Source organism: Indicator indicator, chromosome 10 (assembly GCF_027791375.1).
Source record: "Indicator indicator isolate 239-I01 chromosome 10, UM_Iind_1.1, whole genome shotgun sequence".
In the NCBI taxonomy this organism is placed as follows: Eukaryota; Metazoa; Chordata; class Aves; order Piciformes; family Indicatoridae; genus Indicator; species Indicator indicator.
The window spans coordinates 16,162,459-16,182,985 of record NC_072019.1 but is presented as its reverse complement, the minus strand read 5'-3'; the positions used below and the strand labels follow the sequence as shown (position 1 = coordinate 16,182,985).

Here is a 20,527-nt window from a genome sequence, read left to right as displayed (position 1 = left end):
TCTCACTTACACCACCAGAAACACTCCCACAGACAAAATCACAACAGGCTTCTGCAGATGTTTACAGGAGTGAGGAGCCTGTAATGCCACAAAATTCCCAAAGCACCAATTTTTCAAGAAATAAACACTGTCTTAAGGAAGGCAATTAAAGGGGATCTTTTCAGGGATGAAACAGCCCTGTTTCACCCACAACCAACTTGCCTCACTAGCAACATCCACCTAGCTCCAACCTCCTTTCAGGGAGTTGGAGAGTGCCATAAGGTCTCCCCTCAGCCTCTTTTTCTCCAGGCTAAACAACCCCAGTGGTTTCAGCTGCTCCTCACAAGACCTGTTCTCCAGATCCTCCACAAGGAAGCTTCATCTCTGAAGGCAGGGAAAAATCCATCTGTTGCTGATAGCAGCACATGAGGACACATGCAGCTTCATCTGCTTCAGCAGTGAGGAATTCATGATACACTTTGGGGACAACCTTCATTAGAGGCTGGTGAGTGGGAAACAATCTTTCTGACAAGAATAGTTTGAACCAGAAGGCAATTTTTGGCCTCCTGGGTGACAGGTCTACCAAAAGCTTACCCACCTCATCTGGCAGTGCAAAGACATTTCAATGTTTGCCCTTCCTGGCTCTAGATCACACATTCATCATCTCAGCCCTTACCTGCAGGGTGAGCATTATCTCCTGCGGCACAGAGCTCTTTACAGAGAATATAACAAGACACTCATCTCTATTTTTATTACAATGTGAAGTGTCACAAGCTGAGACTTGGACTTGCTGATCTCAGAAGATGCCTTTCACCTCGGGAGGCAACTACTGAAAGCAGCAGAAATCCTCTATCCATCAGGCTCTGGTAAAGAGCTGGGACCAACCATCTGCAGCAATGATGATCGCTCAATATATCATTTGTCAAAAAGCTGTCAAGGGGCTTAGAAGAGGCAGAACTGAAAAGTCACAGATTTTACGGCTGAGATTCACCAAGAGTGGTCATCTTGACTACTTTCAAATTACGATGGGACCTTAATAAAAAGAACAGCAATTCTAAAGTGGGATGGGAGGTGCTGCCCTTCTCATCCCTCCCTGCCTTAGCTAAAAGAGCAACTCGGAGATTCATTATGGTTGGAAAAGACCCACCACACTCACTAAACCACGTCCCGAGTAGTTTTATTCCACACCTCGGAAGTGGTGGCCCCCAGGCCTCCGCTCCCGCCGCGAGGTGATTGCGGATCGTTTTTAGACCTGACAGGCGCCAGGGAAGGCGCCTGAGGACCCGGACCCGGAGTTGCGCGGCGGAGCCGGATCTAGACCCACCCTCCCCTCACCCCCAGGGCTAAACCGACCCCACGCCGTCCCGCCCGTGGGGCTGACAACGCACCACTCCCCCTCCCACGGACAGGGCGACACCGGGGGTGAGCCGCGGGACCTCTGGGAAGGGACGGGCCCGGCCAGCGACGACCCCGCGGATGTTGGGGGTAGCGAATCCGACGGGGCCCTGAAGGCAGGAGGGGCAGCAGCGGGGCGCGGCCGCGCTCCCCAGCCCCCCCGCGCCGGCCCCCGCGGGCGTGACAGCGCCTCACGGGCGGGGCGGTCCTGGGCCTCCCCCCGCCCCACCCCGCCCCGCCCTGCCCCGCCCTGCCCGGCCTGCCGGTCCCTCGCCGCGCCGGTCCCTACCTGGCGGGGGTGGGAAGGGCCTGCAGCAACGTCCCGGAAGCGAAACCCCCTGAGCGGGCCGCACCCCGGAAGAAAATTCCCGCCCGTGAGGCCTCAGCGCTCATTGCAAGCCCCGCCCCCGCGGCACGCCCCCTGCCGCGGCCCCCCGCCGCCACGCCCAGAAGGCAGCGGCCGCGTCCCACCCATCGAGCCTACGTCACGTGACCGGCGGAGGCGATATATAAAGGGCGCGCAAAGGGCCCATCGCCCTTTTTGGCTCGTGGTCTTGCGGTGGTAGGTGTGGTGGACGCTGCCTTGCCGGTGAGTGGGGCGGATTTCCCGCCCTCTGTGAGCCCTCTACGCTCCGGGTAGCGGTGAGGAAGTGATTCCAGTGGGGCTTGTGCCCCGATGGGTAGTGGCCGGGGAGGATAGAGGCGGATTGTGTCGCTGAGGCCTGGTCTGCGGCCTAGGCCGCTGGGGCCTGCTGAGGGGATTCTGCCTCGTGGCGCTAGAGGGGAACACACTCAGAAGTAGTGGTTGTGTGGGAGGGGAGATTTCCTTACGGGCTGCAAGAAGGGTAGGTTAGTGCTGGCGCCACGGAAATGGGCCCAAGGAGCTCCAGTCTTGGAGGCTCGTCATTTCCCGGCGCAGGGAAAGGGATGTAACTGCGATGGGAAGGCCGCGCCTGCGGCCTGATCTCGAATTTGAGTAGTAACAGCTCGGGAGGCGTCTGGTGCGATGCATGCCTTCCAGGGTCTCGCCTGGGAACTCTTTTTTTTTATTTAGTCATCGCTAGGCTTTTAGGCGTTAGCATTGATTGATAAATAAGAAGTGTGATGCAGTGTGTCATGGTGCTGTGGTAGTACCAAGGGAAACGCTAGGCTGGAGAGATTCTAAACTTACCTGGACATTGCGATCCTGCGCAACCTGCTCTGAGTGGCCCTGCTGTATCGGGGGGTTGGACTAAATAATCTCCAGAGGTCTCTTCCAAATCCCACCACGCTGACATTCTGTTCATTCCGCTGTAGGTTAATGTTTGTATGCAGAGCTAGGCTGAAGTCAGCCCTTTCTTGTGGGGAAGGTGGAGGTTGTCTGCTGCTTATCAGTAAACGAGGAGAGGTGGTTCTTGTGTCGTGCGCTTAGGGTGATAGTGAAGTGCTACAATTAAAGGCCTTACGTTAACAAAGTGATCTGAGGGCTTGCTTGCAGTTCCACGTGCCTGCATATGATGAATATTATGTTGGTAGGGACATCTGAGAGCCTGATGAATTGCCAACATATCTGAGCTGGGCATGGAATAGCATGGAGTAGTGTATCTGGCATAGCTCAGATTCCCAGAGGGCAAGCTAAGCTAATAGATAGGAGACTGACCTGGTGGTTACAAACCAGAAATAAAGTTGTAGAAAATCCAGAATTTCTTTCAGCTTAAAAATAGATGCTAGCAATTTTTTTTCTGGCCTTGTATCTTCAGAGAGCTGAAGTGTGTCTTGCATTTAGAGCATGTGTGATCCTATCTTCATTATTGTAAGAACTAAAACTAACAGATACTTTCTTGTTTCAGTTCAAGATGCATCAGCTGCACTCTTCCTGTTTTGGCCTAGGAACAGGTGAGTGCTGCTTCAGAAATCAGGAGTTGAAGTTGAGAAAGTAAGTGTAGGCACTATTACAGCAATGAGCTTGGTTTTCTAGAGAGTACAGGGCTGGTGTTTGTAACCCAGTCGTGGCCTGGGGTGTCTCTTCAGGCAAGTACTCAACCCTTCCACTGGTAAACGTGACTTTTTTTTGTACGGGGAAGGGAATGGTGAGGCTCCTGTGGTTGTGAACCATTAGTCTTCCTTCCTGTAACCAGACAGCAGTAGTACCCTGGCTGGCTTTTCCTCCACTGCTGCTTTGCCATCCACAGCAATTGGTTGGTGGGAGGGAAGTGTTTGATGCATGTTTCAGAAAACCTGTAGCTCTCATGATCAATACTAACTAAACCCCAGAGCCAATGATGGTTTTAAGAGTAGTGGACAGAAGTGGTTTCTGAAAACTCCATACTGAGGCTTTTTCCTGTGCCTAGTGTTCCTGCTGGAGATACTGTCCTTAATTGTACAAGAATCTGAAACATGTATCTTTTCCAGATCTGCCACCAATGCAGAGACTTGGTGCTACTTCACAAGGTAAAAAAAAATAATTGAAAACTCAACAGAAATGGTGCTCAGTGTTTGTGTGAAGAGCAGCGTTCTTCTAATAATATCAGCTACTAAGCAAACTTTGTTCCCTGAGCTCATTTTTCTACTCTGGTGCCACAATGATGACATGTATTTGCTACTCTTGACCAAGAGAGTGATGAGTACTTTAACCACCATGAGTTCGTGCTGAGGCACAACAGCTTAGAATTGCCTTTGGTGTGTTTTGACTTCTAAATGGACTGTTCATAAGCTTTTTTTCTTTCAGGATTTGCATCCTGCATTTGGAAGACTTGAAGAAGAAACATTGCTTGGTGAGAAACCAAGGGGGTTTATTCCATGGGGCTACTGAAATGCTACAGAAGGATGGGATGAGTCAGGTTGGAAGAGAAGCATTCTGGGATTAATTTGCCCTAATACACAGAAACAGTTAATACTTGTAGCATTTTTTTAATGGAATATTCTTAGTTTATTAAGGGAACTTCAGTTTTCCTAAGCTGTCACAAGAGGCTTGGTTCTGTTACACCTAAGCAGATACAGTGATGATGGCATAGTTCAGCAGAACATGCTGTGATGAAAAAAGTTGTCTTTCGCTCCTATCTGATGTATCTTTCTCTTGTGATAGCTCTTGCTAGGAGGTGTAGGCTTGGCTGTGAAGGCTGAAGGAATAACTTTTTTTCTGTTGCAGGCATTGGGATTTGAAGCTATGAGCTCGAGCTGTGCAAGGTAAATAACTATTTTGTTTGCATCTGTAGAACTTAAAGTCCCTGATGTGAAAAGGCTGTGTGTGATGACAGCATAGTTCAGCAGATGACCCATGGTGAACATGCTGTGACTGTCTTTCGCTCCTATCTGATGCAGCCCCCTGTACCTTAGACTGTTAATTCATGTGGAAAGCTGAGCTAAAAGGCTGTCTTCTCCATGAAAGTGTTCTAGAAATGTTCTGTTGATTTGCAGGCTGCCCTGGACAGAGGGTGTCTGCCTTCTCATCTTTCTAATCTTGAAGACAAGGCCTTCCTAAATTGAAGGTAAAAAAAAAAGGTATTTTGAGTGTTACATTTGGCTGTACTGTGCTTCAACTTGGGAGTTTGGTTTTGGAGATAAGAGGGTCTGCAAATCCACTTTGTTTCTGGAAAATCTGAAGCAAAGTTACTGGTGCCCTAAGTGTGTGCCTTCACAATTAAAGCACCAAGTTCAGTTTTTTTGGTACTATGAGATTTGTAGAATGTGCCTATTTGAGACTAAATGGTCAGTGTGCCAGTACTGTGAATTCAATATCTGAAATGCTTTTCCTGGTTCAGGCCAGACTGAATATTTACACAAGAGCTGAGAAATGACCTCAGGGGCATTGGGGAGAATTCTGGGAGGTGGCTTTAGCTCCTTTTGTGGAAAGGGGTGGGAGCTTTGCAGAATACTGTAGATGATGTTGAATCAGGTCTCTGATCCCAGTGAGGATAAAACTTGACTAAACACTGATACAGTATTTTACTGGAACTGTTTTATGCTAAAATGTTCTGCTGGACCTTACATAACAGCACATTTTCTTTGCAGGCTTCCAAAGTGTTTCTCATTGTGATGTAAGTACTTGTTTTTACCTTCCCAAGTATTAGTATTAAAATATGCATAGAAGTGAAGTGTTGAGCTGCATGTAAGCCGGGTGAGGAGGTGCAAGGGGCCAGTGCTGGCTATTTCTGTCTCTGCCAAAGCAGATGGTGATGGGGAGAACTGATAGATAAAGGCCTAGCCTTGACAGGCTGGTATGTGCTGAGCTTCTCTTCTGTTTGAATTCAGAGACATACAGATGTTGCTCTGATAGCACTATTTGTACACTTCCTCTCTTGCCCACATCAACCTTAGCTTAAAGCAGATAGGTGACAGTGGGAGCTGCCTGTGTGATGAGATGTGACTACCTTGACTACAATCATGGAGGTCTGCAATTAGCTCTATCTGACTTCAGGCACCCGACAGGGTTTCATCCTTGTGTCCTTGTTCCTGTGCTGTCTTCATAACTTTCTTGTTCCAGGGTTGCTACAGTGGAGCTGTGAAGTGGTGCTTAGTTCAGCCAGCAAAAGTAAGTTGCCAGAAAATGCATGTGACTGGTCAGAACTGTGTGGTGAAACAATTAGCAGCTAATACCTGTAACTGCAGCATCAAGCAGAAGGTTCCTGGAGGGTTTTCTTGCCTTGACCAGTGGATCACAGCTTGCCAGTAGCCTGCAGGGTTCACTTAACCTGCTAGTAAGGTGCTGGAGGTTGTCTTGCACTTTGACTGAGATAATGAGAAGATAGTCATGATTGTAACAATGACTGAGGAGTTACTGAAGGTCTTAATGAGCCTCTAGAGCAACAGCATTGAACTGACACTTCATTTTCTTGGGTGTATTGTAGATGTGAGAATGGGAGAATTGCTGGATACTTCTCACTTAGTAAGCTGCTTGCTTCTCAGTTGCCATAAGATTTGTTTCTACTGCTTAAAAATGTTAACTACAAACTGAAATAGTATGGACCAGTTAAAATATGCAGCTGCTATGGATTGCTTTCCAGTTGGTAAGAATGAATGTGTGGTAATCTAGCAGTGCAGAGCTTGTGCTGACTGAAGCCAGGATAATTATTTTACCATTTTAACTTTTTGCTGGTAAACCGATTAGGCTTTTGCAGGGAGTAGCACTGAGCCTCAGTAGCTGAAGTAATGTGGTAAATTATTTCTCAATGGCTAGATTGGAGCTTCTGTGTGATGAAAATGAAGATGTGCGAGGGCTAAGATCTTAAATGCTAGAATCAGGTCCTCTAAGGACCAACAAAAGTAAGTTGCATAAGTATGTACTGTTTGTGATGATTCATTTAAAACAATGGGAATCTCTCTGAAAGAGGCTGAGGAAGACTCTTGCACTGAAACAGTACTTGCATTCAAGCTAACTCTGAAGTGCTGTGCTGCCAGGGAGAGTGTTAAAAACATTTTACTTGTTACAGAGTGAAGCTTGTGGGGAGTGTGAGAAACAAGACACATCTGAGGTAAGTGTAGAGTACATGGGGTTTGGTAATTACTGGAATACTGTCTTCATGCTGAATGCTTAGTAGTGCCTAAAATTAGTCCTATAATCTGATTTGCCTTTGTATTCTGATTCTCCCACTCAAGATACTGTTGGAATAAACATGATCTGCTTTGAAGCAGGACTGTGCTTCTCTCTAGTTGCAAATTTGTCTTGAAAAAAGCTTTCTGAGCAGATACTTTTAACTCCTAAACTGCAGTCAGTGGTAAACTTTATGTGCAGTTCTTAGTATGAAAAGATGTGCCTGAAGGACTGAAAACTCATTTATTTCTGGATAGCTATACATAGTGGAAATTAAGTAGCTGAAGCAGTGGAGACCACTTAGCCAGTGCAGTGTTGCTAACATACTACAGCAGAAGGCAGACTCCTTTCACAACTCTCATCTGATGTGTCTGGCTGCTGTGTGGACTGACACTATACCACCACACTCTTGAATTAAAAAGCACCAACCCTGTCTGCTGTGGTTAGAACTACACAGTAATTTTTCGCTGATCTTTTATGTTAGCTGTACAAAAACTCTAGATGTTCTTTACAAACTTGTTTGCTCTGACAGACTGCTTCTTAATTTTTAAGGAAGGTTTCCAAGGTGATTTTCTATGGGACTTGTATTTTAGGTGTCAACTCACAGAGTATAGCTTTCTGTTGGGAAGACAGTGTCACAGAGCAAATAGCTTCCTAGTACGGTATTTCTGACTCTTAGGTTTTATAAGCTTTATGTATTCTATTTGAGTGGTGGAAGTTGAAATTTTCATCAGTTGGCAGTTGAAATGCAGCCTCTTTGTAGTTAAAAAAATTGAGTGAATAGTGTTTTGTAGATTAAACTTCTCTTATTCTGAAACAGCTTCTCTTTCTCAGGGAAGGACCATGCTGCCTCCAGCCTCACTGGGTAAGACCACACAGCAGAAATTACGTTAGAGTTCTGGGAGTATTTGTAGCCGCTGATGAAATTGATTCTGCCAAATGAATTCCTGTGATATTAACCATTTCCGTTCAACATTTTCTGAGGTTACAAAGCTGCTGTAGAGCTTTTAGCAGTTGTGCTGCTGCATGTGTTAACTGTGTTGTTTTCTTGCTTTAGGTGAGGAGGCAACTTTGAAGCTGCTGTATGAAGAACCAAGGAGGTGAGTGTTAACTCTAGTAATTAAATTTATTTGTGGGAACAAAATGATGATCACCTTAGCTTGAACTCTCTTTCTGAACAGAGATGAATATCTAAGGTCTGAGTTGTTCCCAGCAAGCTCCTTGTACTGGTTTGGTGCCTTACAGTGGTTCTTGTGTCTGTCTTAATAGGGGGAAGATGGCAGAATAATGGGTTACGCTTGCATGAACAGCAGTAAAAAAGCCAAAGGTGTTTTACCACGCTGATAATGCTTGCCTGCTGTTCATTGGAACCAATAAAGCTTTGTAAACTCTACCTGTTGTTGTGAACTGCTTTCTGACTTGAACAACTTGCTGTAAACCAGCTCTAGGATACTTTATAAAAGCTGCAAGTTGACTTAGAGCAGGTATTAAGTAAATGCTAGTCTTGCAAGTGTCTTAACTTAGGTGTCAGGTGCTGCTAGACTGCAGACTGCAGCTGAACCTGACCAAAGCTAAAAAAACTAAGTAGTACTTAGTGTTCTGTAGGTGAGAAACACTACTACTTGTGTATTTTCTCCTAAAATTACAGGCCACCAGTAAGTCTGGTATTGCATCGTCAGGTGCAGATGTGCACAGTAGAAGCATGCAGCTTGGACAATGTTAACCCTTTCCCACTGGATTCGTGGTCTAACCTGGTCGCTGGCATTAGTCTGGAGCAATATACTGTTCAGCCTCCATGAGGGAAAAACAGTGGAGTGGGGAGCTGGGAGCTTTGAATAAATTTTTAAACAGTATTGTTACTGCTTATGAGGCACCAGGGCCTGCTAAGATGGGTTTCCATTTAATTTCCCCCATATTTATCTTAGGAGTGATAACAATATGGTAGTTAGCTCTATGAAGAACTTACTCTCCATAACACTCAAGCTATTGCTGTAGCACTTCTAATACAAAGTAAAACTGGACATGTGAACTGTTCTGCAGGAGTATTTTCAGGTTATTAGTGGTCCCTCAAACCTTTCAGTCAGAGGAATAGGTTTCTCACATCTCCCTCCCACTCCAACTGGTACAATTACGTCTTGTAGGAAGAGCTGAAACCTTTTTAGCCAGAGTAACATTTCATCCTAGACATGATCCTGTGTCCATGTGCAAATTAAACCTCTTCTGCAGTAAAGCAAAAGCCATTAATAAGATCTGTTTTCTTCCAGAGCTGATTAGTAGCCTCTTGATATTCCCCCACACCACATTACTTTTTAAAATACCACACTTCATTGTGCCTGTTAAAGAGCTTGAAGGGACTGTCATAGCCTGCAGTATAGAAGAAGTCTTCATGGAATGGTTGGCCTCTGTTTCTTAGGATTCTGGACAGGACTTCAGCTTCCTCAGCATATTTCTCTGGGGAGGCAAATCCACCAAAGGACCTAGAAGTAAAAAGGTTTTTTTTCGTCTTTGGGTTTGCTTTTTTTTTCCTTTGGTATTTTTTTCTGATGTTAGAGTTCAGATCCCTGCTTTTGATTCAGTTTTTCTCAAGGAAGCCTTAGGCCTTCGCTATTTGAGCACTTCTGATGCAGTTTGGAGTTAGTGGGTGAACTGCAGAATAAGTTATGGCTGTGCCCACTTGAAAAGGATTTAAAAACAAGTGCAATTCTGAGAGCATTAGCAAACACAGGTTATTACCTGTGGCTTTAATTATGCAGTGAGGGCCAATGTGGCTTTGAGATGCTTTTATTCTGGTAAAGAATTGCCACGAAGGTTTTGTGGGAGTTTGAGACCCTGAATAAAAGGGGGTTGAGTGATTCTGAGCACAGGATGTGCCCACCAGAGGAAGACCCTGAAGGCTGCATTTCTGAGTGCTTAAAAAGCAATGTTTCAAAAGTTGGCCTTTTTTTTTTTTTTTGTGCTTGTCAAGATGCACAACCCTAAAAAGGTTTCCAAATTTTTAAGCTTTGGCACTCAAGGCTCTGAACAGCAGGATCTATGCACAGTCAAAATCTGACTGTAAGAGTAGTCCAGAGTAATACCGGACCCCCTTTCACTAGCTGTCTTCATTTGCCAGCTGTGTTGGTGCAGCTTACCGGACAAAGATGGCTGCTGCCTTCCGCTCTTCAACGAACACATCTGCGTCTGTGGGCTGTGGGGGGGAGTCCTGATGCTCATATGGCAAAAAGAAAGAAATCTTGAAGTCTGTGCAGCCAGGTTTTACCAGGCATGTCACTGGCACAGTCATATCAATCTTCATTTCTAGAGGAGAGGGGAAAAGAGTCTTCTAAGCTGTAGTAAAGGCTAGGTGCTGGTTTAAATGGTCATATGGACTTAGCCTAAAAGCAGAAACCGAAGAGGCCACAAAGGTTTAATGGCCTAAGAGTCATAAAGGTGTTAATACAGGAAAAGGAACCTGCTGTGTCCCAGCTCTTCTGTCTTGCACTATTCAGCTTTGTCTCCATTTGTGCCTCTTGCAGTTTAGAACCCTTCATACCTTTCTCATTCTTCCCTTGGATGTAGTGGAAGAGTTTCCAGAAGCCCTGGCGCATTGCCTCCTTCTGTGTCTCTCCCCTAATGACTGTGCTGACCCACTTGGCTGTATCATACTGACGTAGTTCGTAGTCCTTTGCCTGGAAGGCAGCAAAAGTCACAGGAGCCATGAGATAATATTAAGATGATGTAAAGCAATAGCTTTTTTTTTTTTTTTCCAAATCTGCATGAAAATACTGTTGCAATCAGATAACACTGGGCAATCTGTTTGCATACTCTAGGTATAATTCAAAGGTCAAATTGTTTGGTGCCCCCCTTATGAAAGGATACTGTTCTGCCTTAGGCTGAGCTCCTCAGAGCTTATGAGTAGGTGTTCCTCTCCCATTTTGTATTTAGGTATGAACAGTATCCTTAGTAAGGTATCCCAGCTCTTCCATGCTCATCAGACTGAGAATCCCAAATTCACTTTGGCACTACATCACGCTGCCTCCAATGAGCTCTGTTGCCCTGGCCTTTAGACATTACCGTTGTTTCTGTTGAGCTCCACCGTGGGGACTGCAGATCCAGGGACAGAAACGTTTGCTTGAAAGATTTGATCATCTTGCCAGAGCTGAAGGGCAAACACAGTTTCAATCAGTGATGTATAAATCATACAATCACAGAATCATAAAATTATTTCTGTTGGAAAAGATCTCTTAAGATAGAGTCCAACCATCAACACCACCCTGGCGACTAAACCATGTCCTGAAGTGCCATGCTCGTGCATTTCTTGAACATCTCCAGGGATGGTGAGTCTACCACCTCCCTGTGCAGCCTGTTCAAACACCTGACCACTTGCAAGAAAGAAATTTTTCCTTGTATCCAACCTAAACCCTCCCCTGGAGCAATTTGAGGTAATTTTCTTTCATTCTATCACTTCATATTAGTGCTTTTCTGCCTAACATCAAACAGCTTTTTCTCAGCTTCTGGAAAAATTCAGGCAAAAACCCTGGTTCTTTCTCCAAGACAGCTGTCCCTGAAAATGTGAAAGGCCTAGATTGCACTGTTTTATCCTCAATGATTCAGTCATAAGGGCTGAAATTCTTTTAGCCTGGAAGGAACCAACAGACCCAAAATTAAGAAGCTGTCTCTAGGCTGTGTTCATCGTCTAAGGTATGCTGCCTTCACTGTTCTGGCTACAAAACAAGGTCTGAGATTCTGCAAGTGGCAGTTTTGTGGAAATCTGTAAATAACAGGGATTTTCAAACACTTTGCTGCTGGATGTAAAGGTGTTTGGACTGTGCTCATAACTTCATTACACTTCTTACCACAGCTGATTCCCTCTTTAAAGGACTTTTTTAACTCCAGAGTCCTGTGGATAGATGAGTTTTTCTGTATTTTTTAATACATGGTTAAGTACCCTTCAGACAGGAGAAAAAAGCTGAAAACATGAAAGCACTCAGCTTCTCACTGTCCCAAAATAAGTGGAAATAATCAAAATCAGTCTTGATCATATCTGGTTAAAAGCCTTGGGATTTTAGGAACCTCTTTTATGATTTTGGTTAGTAGCAGGCAGATCATAGTTCATCGAATCATAGAATTGTTAGGGTTGGAAGGGACTTCAAGGATCATCTAGTTCTAACCCCTCTGCCATGGGCGGGGACACCTCACACTAGATCAGGTTGCTCAGAGCCACATCCAGCCTGGCCTTAAAAACCTCCAGGGATGAGGCTTCCACCACCTCCCTGGACAACCTGTTCCAGCGTCTCACGATCTTCATGGTGAAGAACTTCCTAACATCCAATCTGAATCTACCCATTTCTATTTTTGTTCCCTTCCCCTAGCCCTATCATTACCTGACACCCTAAAAAGTCCCTCCCCAGCTTTCTTGTAGGTCCCCTTAAGGTACTAGAAGACCACAATAAGGTCTCCTCGGAGCCTTCTCCAGACTGAATAGCCCCAGAAAACCTCTGCTTTCTGTTGCATTAGGCTGTCCTCTGCATTTCACACTCCAAAGATGGCACATCATTAGTTCAACAGTTGTCTTGATTCTTAGATGGTGGTATATTATCTTCTCAGAGTATAACAATTGGGTGTTTGTTGGAACAAACAAGAGGACAAACTTTGAGGTTATTTTGCATGTCCACCTCCTCAGCTGTTCATAGCTGACCACACAAGCTGCTGTTCTGTCATTCATGGCTCTACTGTTTTTCATGGGGTTTTATTACTGAAGGTGCCCTGATGAAGTTCACAACATGTCATAGAATCATTTTGGTTGGAAAAGACCTTTAAGATCAAATCCAGACATTGTCTACTACTAAGTCTTATGCTAAACCATTTCACACCTCCTGTGGTGAGGTCTTTAAGGTATGCTGGCTTTAACATGTTTGTGAATGGCCATTTTTGCCAAATGAACTGCCTTGTGCTGACTACTTTCTTGTCTGTTTCCACTTTTTTATGTGGACTACTCTTGAATGCTATCAATCCCCCTTCTGTAGCCTGGTTTAGAAGTGGCTAAAAGGCATTCCGTCTTTGAGACCTGAGATTGAAAAGCTTTTGTAGGAAAAAAACCAAGCCCTCACTGGCACTGATTTCACTTAGAATTAGTGCACCTGTGCTTGTGTGTTGAGCTTTTTCAAGCAGCTCCTTCAGCCATCACTCTAGAGCAAGGGAAGATGAGAGAACCACACAGCAGGGGACAAGTGCCAGCAGTTAAAGAAAGTGCTGTCCCCTTCCCTGTCCCAGCCTGAAGATACAACATCTTCAGCAGTCTTCTCCAGAAGGACTGGTCACCAGGAACTGCTGTCAGTTAAAACCTGGACTTTTGTACTCTCATATATTTGTTACCAGCATTTAGAAATCAGAAAAGCATAACAGAGCAGGAGTCCAGTAATTTTATTAGAAGCAAATGTGAGCAGTTACGTTTCTCATACTATTTTATCCACAGCCATTTCAAAGGCAAAGGCTGCTGCTTTGCGTTCTCTTTGCTACAACTTGGTACAAAATACATTTCTCTTCTTCTTGTGCTCCTGGATAGGTTAGAAAGCAGAGAAGTAAGCGTTCCTCTGTTGCAACACCTGATGTGGCAGTAGCTGCTGTAAGAGCTGGCTTGTCTCTGTACTTGCCAGTTCCAACCCCTCCCTGACACACCTTTTCTGAACTGTGGGTTAAATCTCTCACAGTTCTCGGTTTTATAACTTTGTGTCCAGTACTGTTAGTGACCACATGTCCAAAATATTTTTGAATTAGATAAAACAATGCTGTGGGAGGGGGAAGACAAGTAGAAGAACCCTCCAAATATTTGGAGCTGAATTGATTTATAAATCTAGAGGAAAGCTGAGGTGTGTCTAGGCTTCTTTGGCTGTTAAGACAGGGGCTAAAGGGACAGAGAGCTTAGCAGATACCTTCACAGGTCACACTGATGCTGTGAGTACGCATAGCCAGAACATGCCATTTCTTAAGCCACTAGTTAGGAACATGGAGAAAGCAGACATACTCACAGGTCAAGCTGTCCTCCTTCTAGCTATGGCAGTCTATTCCTCTGGGACTGCATGTACTGGCTGCGTGTCATGTTTATTTTGGTTCCCTCAGGCCCCACCCATGCTGGAGGAGGATGCTGTTACGAAAACCAGGAGAGTTGTAGCCTTCTCTGGGGTTCATTGGTGAGCTCCCACGCAAATGCCAAAAGCCCAGCCTACTGCCCACGAGGCAACACTGGGTCCAGTGTGTGATCTGGCTTCATAAACAGTTTCGCACCCTTGTGTAACTTCCCCTGGTTTCCATGGCTTTGTGCCTGCTTATGTTGGGGTCAGTGGCAGGTTTTGTGCTCTCAGAAGAAAGAATTCCACATAAATAAGGTATCCCCCTAGACTCAGATTAGATGCAAGGGATGGTACAGAATGACAGCATTTCCTTTTAACCCCTGGGGTAAAATGGTAGGTAGAAATACAGCTGCTAAGCTAAGATAGGGCCATCCTCACACGATTTCTGCTGGCTTGCAATGAAAGGCAGACAGTGTTCTAGAATGGCCAGCTGTTCGGAGCACTATTTGAGGGTAATCAGCCCCCTTAGCCCTGGGATATCAGCACAAAGGGGTTATACAAAGCTATTGTGAAATAGCTCTGTAATAACACAGAGTGAAGCTGGATGGCCCATTGAACTCTGCAGCTCCAGACATATTTGGGTACCAGCACAATAGGGCAGATTAAACTTTACAGTTGGAGTTTTCAGAATACCTCCCATGCTTGTCAGGGTTTTTGCAAATTCCTTGCAGCCAAATTCAGCTAAGCTCTCTGGGACGTTTGAAATCAATAGCTGGGAGTAACTTTTAACAGGAAACACACTTTGCTTGTAGGGAACTTTGTCAGGGTGCTGTGCAGTACACTGTTGTGCCGGAAAGGGGAATTAAAAAAGCCCAAACCATGTCAAATAGCAATTGCAAATGTATCTGTAAAGCCACAAAGCTGCTGAAGCCACAGAAGTGGGGTGGTGTGGAGAGTGGTTTACTCATGAAGCCTACTAGAACTTGCTGAGGTCTGAAATGCAGAACCAGTTCTCTGCTTGCTTTGTGCTTTTATTTTATGGAGTAAACTGTCTCAATTTTATGTATTCTGCTTGGGTCAAACAGGAGAATTCACAGGATAATTTGGAGAAGCGGAAGGTCTTTGCTCAGGAGCTACAGGTGTGCAAAGGCAGGTGCTTGGGTAAGGTTAGCTCTTAGATTATTCTCACCTGAACATTTCTGTCAAGTGCATACTAGTAATGATTTTCTCCAGACTAGAGGAGCCCATGTCAAAAACTATACCCAGCCACAACAGTTTGGCAGATCTCAAGAAATTTACCCCTTGAAAGAGGGGCAATTATTCTGTAAGTTTGGCCCCTTGAAAGAGGGGCAATTATTCTGTAGATAAACACAAGCCCACTGTGGATTATGAAGAAGAGAGGCCCAGAACAAATCCCCAGTTTGTGTGTGTCCAGCTGATGTCCCCAACAAAGCGATGACTGTTCCTGGTGGAGTAGCCTGAGGCTGGAGAACAATCCTCAGTGTTTTCCCTGGAGATTGTTTTCCAACACTCTTGTTTTTCACATACACATTGAGAACATGTCAACAGTTGGAAGACATGGACATGAGGACATGTATTCTGTGCATAACTATATACATACCCAAAATGTATTAAGGGAGTGAGGAGAGGATTTGGATGGACGCAGACACCTAGGCTTGCTGGTACCTCCCAATAGGGGAAAAACAGAATCACAGAATGTTAGGGGCTGGAAGGGACCTCTAAAGATCATCTAGTCCAACCCCCTACCAGAACAGGACCACCCATACCAGATCACACTGGAACACATGCAGATCGGTCTTGAGTATCTCCAGAGAGGGAGAGTATGCTAACTCTACTCTTGCCATTTTCACAGGAAAATAACATGAAATGACTGGTTTAACATCTTGAGGTCCCAGTGGTTTGTAGAATATAAGACAGGGAAGTTCAACAGCATATGGATACTGCTAGTTTGCTTGCCGGTCTCTAGTGCATGGGGAAAGAAAAAACATTCACTACTAAAGGCTCATACTCATAGAATGGTTTGGGTTGGAAGGGACCTTAAAGATCTAGTTCAAACCCCTCTGCCATGGACAGGGACACCTCCTACTAGACCAGGTTGTTCAAGGCTCCATCTATCCTGGCTTTGAACACTTCCAGGTTTGAAGCCTCCATAATGTACTACATAGTGCTTACATAAATGCCATGTGCCATACCTCTAATGCAAAGAGTTGCCTTCCACAGAGAAGCCCTAAAGATACTAATTAAACAGGCAATAATTATTCTCTAGAAGAGCTGACAAAGCAGTATTTCTCTGTACTGTTGTCTTAAACTCAAGGATTAGAGGGCACATAAAAGCATACAGTTTGTAGCTTAACAACTATTTTCACCCTCTTGAACCTCAGTAATGGCTTTTCAGGCTATCAGCTTCTGTTGGAGAAGGACCAGCCTGTGATATGATCACCTGTGATCTCCCTTCTTCCTCTCTCTATATCCTATTACAAGGCCAGACAAGAGCTTAACTAACGTGCTTACCAAAACTGCTTACCTGTGCTCTGCAGCAACATTGCAACAGCTGTGGTGGGATTCACTTGAGTGTGGTGCAAGTTGTCTTTATCCCCAGAGGCAAGCAGACTGCTTGCACAGAAAAGGTGAATCTTTTCCACTGACCTAATTGTGTCAGAATTGGAGAAGGTCAGGAAAATATGTTTTCTTGCAGACTGGTTAATAACAACTTTAAATCTTGTTCTTGTAAGTCACAAGTCTGTAGTGTAGTGTGAAAAAAAATGGGTGAGGGACAGAGAAGTACATATGTCTACAGCCTGGCCACTCACACATTCTAACAAGTGGTCTCCATCCAACTGCTCCAGGCAGTTCTGCCTTTCTGCCTAAGCCTGTCAGAGCATCAGTTAGCCTTGTGTTTGATAACGATTTTGATGTAAAGAACCCAAGACTCTTCACTTATAGATGGCGTTTGCTTTTGTAACCACACGCTCATCAGATGATGCAGAAGCTCTTACTTCACGATACAGAAGCTGAGCATGTGATGTTGTTATAAATAATAGTCCAAGGCAGTAAAGGTGTTTTTATATGCTATTAGACGTTTTCTGCAAATTCATCTCCCCAGAGAAGCTTCTTGTCTCCTTGCTGTAAAGAATGGGAAAGCCTTCCAGCAAATCCCTTTTTTAGGTCATATTCTCGCTTCCAGCAAGGAAAATGAAGTGTAACCATACCATCTTCTGTAGGAGCTTGAATGTACCTATAGTACTGTTCCATGGAGATTCCATGTTTTCCCTTGTAAACTGGGCAAGTGAAATCACTTGAAAGAAATAAAATGTTTCCAAAATACATGAAGAAGTAACTGAAGCTGAACTGGTAAGCTTCTTGCTAAAGGTGTCTGTTATGGTGGCTCTTCAGGAGTATGAGCTGAGGAGCACTGTGGTACATACTGGGTCATGTGAAGCAGAAGCAAAATGAGGAATCCAGTACAGGGCCCTTGCAGTCAAATCATGCATGGATTTGTTGGCCTGCAGGCATTAGTGATGTGTGGCTGTAGGAAAGTGTTCTCTTTCTGGCCTGTTGATCCAGCTCACCACGCAAGCACAAATCAACCAGTTATCCTCACTGAGGGTTTGTCTCCCAAGCTTCTTTCTGCTCTTAGTTACATGAGTATGGATCATATCAGAACTTCTCCCATCTCCTAAATGTGGGATTTTAGCAGTGGATGTGTAGTTTTGGTGGCAATTTTTGTTATATAGATTAAACAAGTAAAACCTCCAGAGATGGATTTTTTTAAGAACCTGGTCTCTGTCTTCTTGAGATGAGTCCATGCTGCATTCTGCAGCAGATGGCACTGTTGTTTGTGTTCAGAGGTAGGCTTTACTTTAAGGCAAAAGACTCAAACTCTCTTGGTTGCCCGTGATACCTTAGCTCACTAATGGAGCCAGTGTACCATGATAGTTCTTTTTAGTGCTTTACATTTAATCATAGTATCTATTAGTTGACTGTTAATGGGAAGATTAAACATTTAAGCATCTTAACATCTAAAAAATCAACATCTTGGCATGTTAATCACCTTTTATGCAGCAAACACACCAGTCTGAATGTCTGTGTTAGGACAGTTAAGAAAATTCTAAGTTAGGAAGAACCTCAAGGTTATGCTCAGTTGGCTTCTAAGCAGAACTGATATCCAGATGAACAGTTTAAAACTCAGATTTGCAATCTAAGAGGTCAGTATTTCTTTTGCACCTTTAGATTTAGAGCAGAGAAACATGAGGTGGATGCACTACATAAAAATTACGTGATGTCAGCTTCTGGGATCATAGAATCATAGAATCAAGAAGGCTGGAAGAGACCTCAAGGATCATCGAGTCCAACCTGTCACCCTAAACCTCATGACTATCTAAACCATGGCACCAAGTGCCACATCCAATCCCCTCTTGAACACCTCCAGGGATGGTGACTCCACCACCTCCCTGGGCAGCACATTCCAATGGCCAACCACTCTCTCTGTGGAGAACTTTCTCCTCACCTCCAGCCTAAACCTCCCCTTGCACAGCTTGAGACTGTGTCCTCTTGTTCTGGTGCTGGTTGCCTGGGAGAAGAGACCAACCCCCTCCTGGCTACAACCTCCCTTCAGGTAGTTGTAGACAGCAATGAGGTCACCCCTGAGCCTCCTCTTCTCCAGGCTAAACAGTCCCAGCTCCCTCAGCCTCTCCTCATAGGGCTTGTGCTCAAGGCCTCTCCCCAGCCTCATTGCCCTTCTCTGGACATGCTCCAGCAATTCAACATCTTTCCTAAACTGAGGGGCCCAGAACTGGACACAGTACTCAAGGTGTGGCCTAACCAGTGCTGTGTACAGGGGTACAATGACCTCCCTGCTCCTGCTGGCCACACTATTCCTGATGCAGGCCAGGATGCCATTGGCTCTCTTGGCCACCTGGGCACACTGCTGGCTCATGTTCAGGCAGCTGTCAACCAGTACCCCCAGGTCCCTTTCTGCCTGGCTGCTCTCCAGCCACTCTGACCCCAGCCTGTAGCTCTGCATGGGGTTGTTGTGGCCAAAGTGCAGCACCTGGCACTTGGACTTGTTGAATGCCATCCATGTTGGACTCTGCCCATCTGTCCAGCCTGTCAAGGTCCCTCTGCAGAGCCCTTCTACCTTCTAACAGATCAACACCTGCTCCCAGCTTGGTGTCATCTGCAAATTTACTGATGATGGACTCAATCCCCTCATCCAGATCATCAATAAAGATATTGAACAGGATGGGGCTCAGCACTGATCCCTGGGGGACACCACTAGTGACAGGCTGCCAGCTGGATGTGGCACCATTCACCACCACTCTCTGGGCTCGGCCCTCCAGCCAGTTCCTAACCCAGCACAGAGTGCTGCTGTCCAAGCCACAGGCTGCCAGCTTGGCCAGGAGTTTGCTGTGGGGGACAGTGTCAAAGGCCTTGCTGAAGTCCACTTCTGAATACCAGCCAGCCAAGATGGTATTTAACAGAATTTCATGACTTTAATAGGTGTTGCTTTTTGATTTTCTGCCATCATTTAGACTTGGGTACTTTGTATTTGTTCTGAAAATAGACTTGGTTCTGTCTTTGAAATAAAATTTTATGTGGATACATTTATTTATTTATTGCAGAGAGAAACTGAATCAAAACTATAGTTTAATTATGCCCAACCAGAAGAGAGAAATGTGACTTGGGGAAAGCAAGGCAGGGTAGTAAGTTGTAGTCAGTGAAGAAAATATTGGAAGTGTTAACACAGCAAGAATAAAAACGTCTGGAGGACACTTGCAGGACCTTTAGCAGTTGAGCTGCCTCAGCAAATCAGTTACTTGGATAACAGAGTTCTTAACAGATATGTGAGTCCAGTGTGTTGGCACATGGCAACAAAAAAGGATTTATAACTTCTCTATTTTAAATGACTTCATGGAGTTCTTTAGGTAAGCTTTTGACTTTCATGTTCATTCTTTTTAGAAAAATTGCATAAATCTGTAAAACTGTACTTTTAATCACTTGCTTTGGGAAGAGAACTGATATCTTTTGTTTTCACTGGTGCCTTTATTATCTTCTGAGCTTTGGCATCACTGACACTTCCCCGCTTATTTCAGCGGTACGTGGGAAGGCACTTTTCCGGAGAGCACACGTCATGCTGCAGCTGCAGCCTAAACTCTTCTTCTGCCTTCCCCAAAATTTACACAGTAGAGTTTGGAACCTGAATGTGAGTTCTTGTATTCAGATTCTCCCAAATATAAATTCCCACAGCTGTTTAAGCCTGCCTTAAATGTTTGTGGTTTTTTCCCAGTGAAAGGATATATTTGGCATTAAACATGCACTGGAAATGAGTATATAGGAGAGGGAATATTCTAAATGGTGACAGTAAACTCATTTCTTCTTTCTCTCATCTTTAAGACTAAACTCACACATCATTGTAGCACTTGGGAGAGCAGCATGAGAGGACATGCTGTTGTGCATTTGCTGATGACTATAGGAGGCATGAAGAGACTTAGTAATTACTCACTGTGCTATGTAGCGCTGCTGAACTCAACCTATGCTGTTCTTTAAACTTCTGTGGAATAACTTGTGTATGTTT

The 20,527-nt window shown here is 44.8% G+C and overlaps 1 protein-coding gene, 1 long non-coding RNA gene and 7 other non-coding genes across 10 annotated transcripts; 8 read left to right on the top strand and 1 right to left on the bottom strand.

The window, feature by feature from the left end:
* The first annotated feature begins 1,925 nt into the window (after positions 1-1,925).
* On the top strand, positions 1,926-8,285 carry LOC128969288 (uncharacterized). 2 transcript variants are annotated; one of them, XR_008489158.1, is made up of 12 exons: positions 1,926-1,963; positions 3,204-3,249; positions 3,766-3,804; positions 4,082-4,127; positions 4,502-4,539; positions 4,771-4,841; positions 5,365-5,390; positions 5,837-5,884; positions 6,783-6,824; positions 7,718-7,748; positions 7,941-7,983; positions 8,153-8,285. It is a non-coding gene; the product is annotated as an uncharacterized LOC128969288 (long non-coding RNA). The 2 variants fall into 2 exon arrangements; XR_008489159.1 differs by lacking the exon at positions 7,718-7,748.
* LOC128969760 (small nucleolar RNA SNORD74) lies at positions 2,858-2,936 on the top strand. The gene has a single exon (XR_008489173.1). It is a non-coding gene; the product is annotated as a small nucleolar RNA SNORD74 (small nucleolar RNA).
* Positions 3,628-3,689, top strand: LOC128969765 (small nucleolar RNA SNORD75). The gene has a single exon (XR_008489178.1). It is a non-coding gene; the product is annotated as a small nucleolar RNA SNORD75 (small nucleolar RNA).
* Positions 3,929-4,010, top strand: LOC128969751 (small nucleolar RNA SNORD24). The gene has a single exon (XR_008489165.1). It is a non-coding gene; the product is annotated as a small nucleolar RNA SNORD24 (small nucleolar RNA).
* LOC128969761 (small nucleolar RNA snR60/Z15/Z230/Z193/J17) lies at positions 4,345-4,425 on the top strand. Its single transcript, XR_008489174.1, has one exon. It is a non-coding gene; the product is annotated as a small nucleolar RNA snR60/Z15/Z230/Z193/J17 (small nucleolar RNA).
* On the top strand, positions 4,592-4,677 carry LOC128969762 (small nucleolar RNA snR60/Z15/Z230/Z193/J17). The gene has a single exon (XR_008489175.1). It is a non-coding gene; the product is annotated as a small nucleolar RNA snR60/Z15/Z230/Z193/J17 (small nucleolar RNA).
* Positions 6,634-6,712, top strand: LOC128969752 (small nucleolar RNA SNORD79). The gene has a single exon (XR_008489166.1). It is a non-coding gene; the product is annotated as a small nucleolar RNA SNORD79 (small nucleolar RNA).
* LOC128969757 (small nucleolar RNA SNORD47) lies at positions 7,796-7,870 on the top strand. The gene has a single exon (XR_008489171.1). It is a non-coding gene; the product is annotated as a small nucleolar RNA SNORD47 (small nucleolar RNA).
* An 806-nt stretch (positions 8,286-9,091) lies between the features above and the next one.
* On the bottom strand, positions 9,092-13,928 carry HEBP2 (heme binding protein 2). Its single transcript, XM_054384470.1, has 5 exons — positions 13,891-13,928; positions 10,937-11,021; positions 10,416-10,551; positions 10,015-10,180; positions 9,092-9,360 (listed from the first exon to the last, which is right to left on the bottom strand). The coding sequence occupies exons 2-5, from the start codon at positions 11,009-11,011 to the stop codon at positions 9,186-9,188; spliced, it is 552 nt and encodes a 183-aa protein (XP_054240445.1). The 5' UTR covers positions 11,012-11,021; positions 13,891-13,928; the 3' UTR covers positions 9,092-9,185.
* Between the last annotated feature and the right edge of the window lie 6,599 nt (positions 13,929-20,527).

Excerpts from the sequence above, each read along its gene's own strand:
- HEBP2 (XM_054384470.1), bottom strand. The coding sequence starts at position 11,011 with ATGATCAAATCTTTCAAGCAAACGTTTCTGTCCCTGGATCTGCAGTCC. Across the intron at positions 10,181-10,415 it reads CCAAGGGAAGAATGAGAAAG|AAATGAAGATTGATATGACT; the intron begins GTATGAAGGGTT and ends CCTCTCCTCTAG. Across the intron at positions 9,361-10,014 it reads GCAGCAGCCATCTTTGTCCG|GTCCTTTGGTGGATTTGCCT; the intron begins GTAAGCTGCACC and ends TTTTACTTCTAG.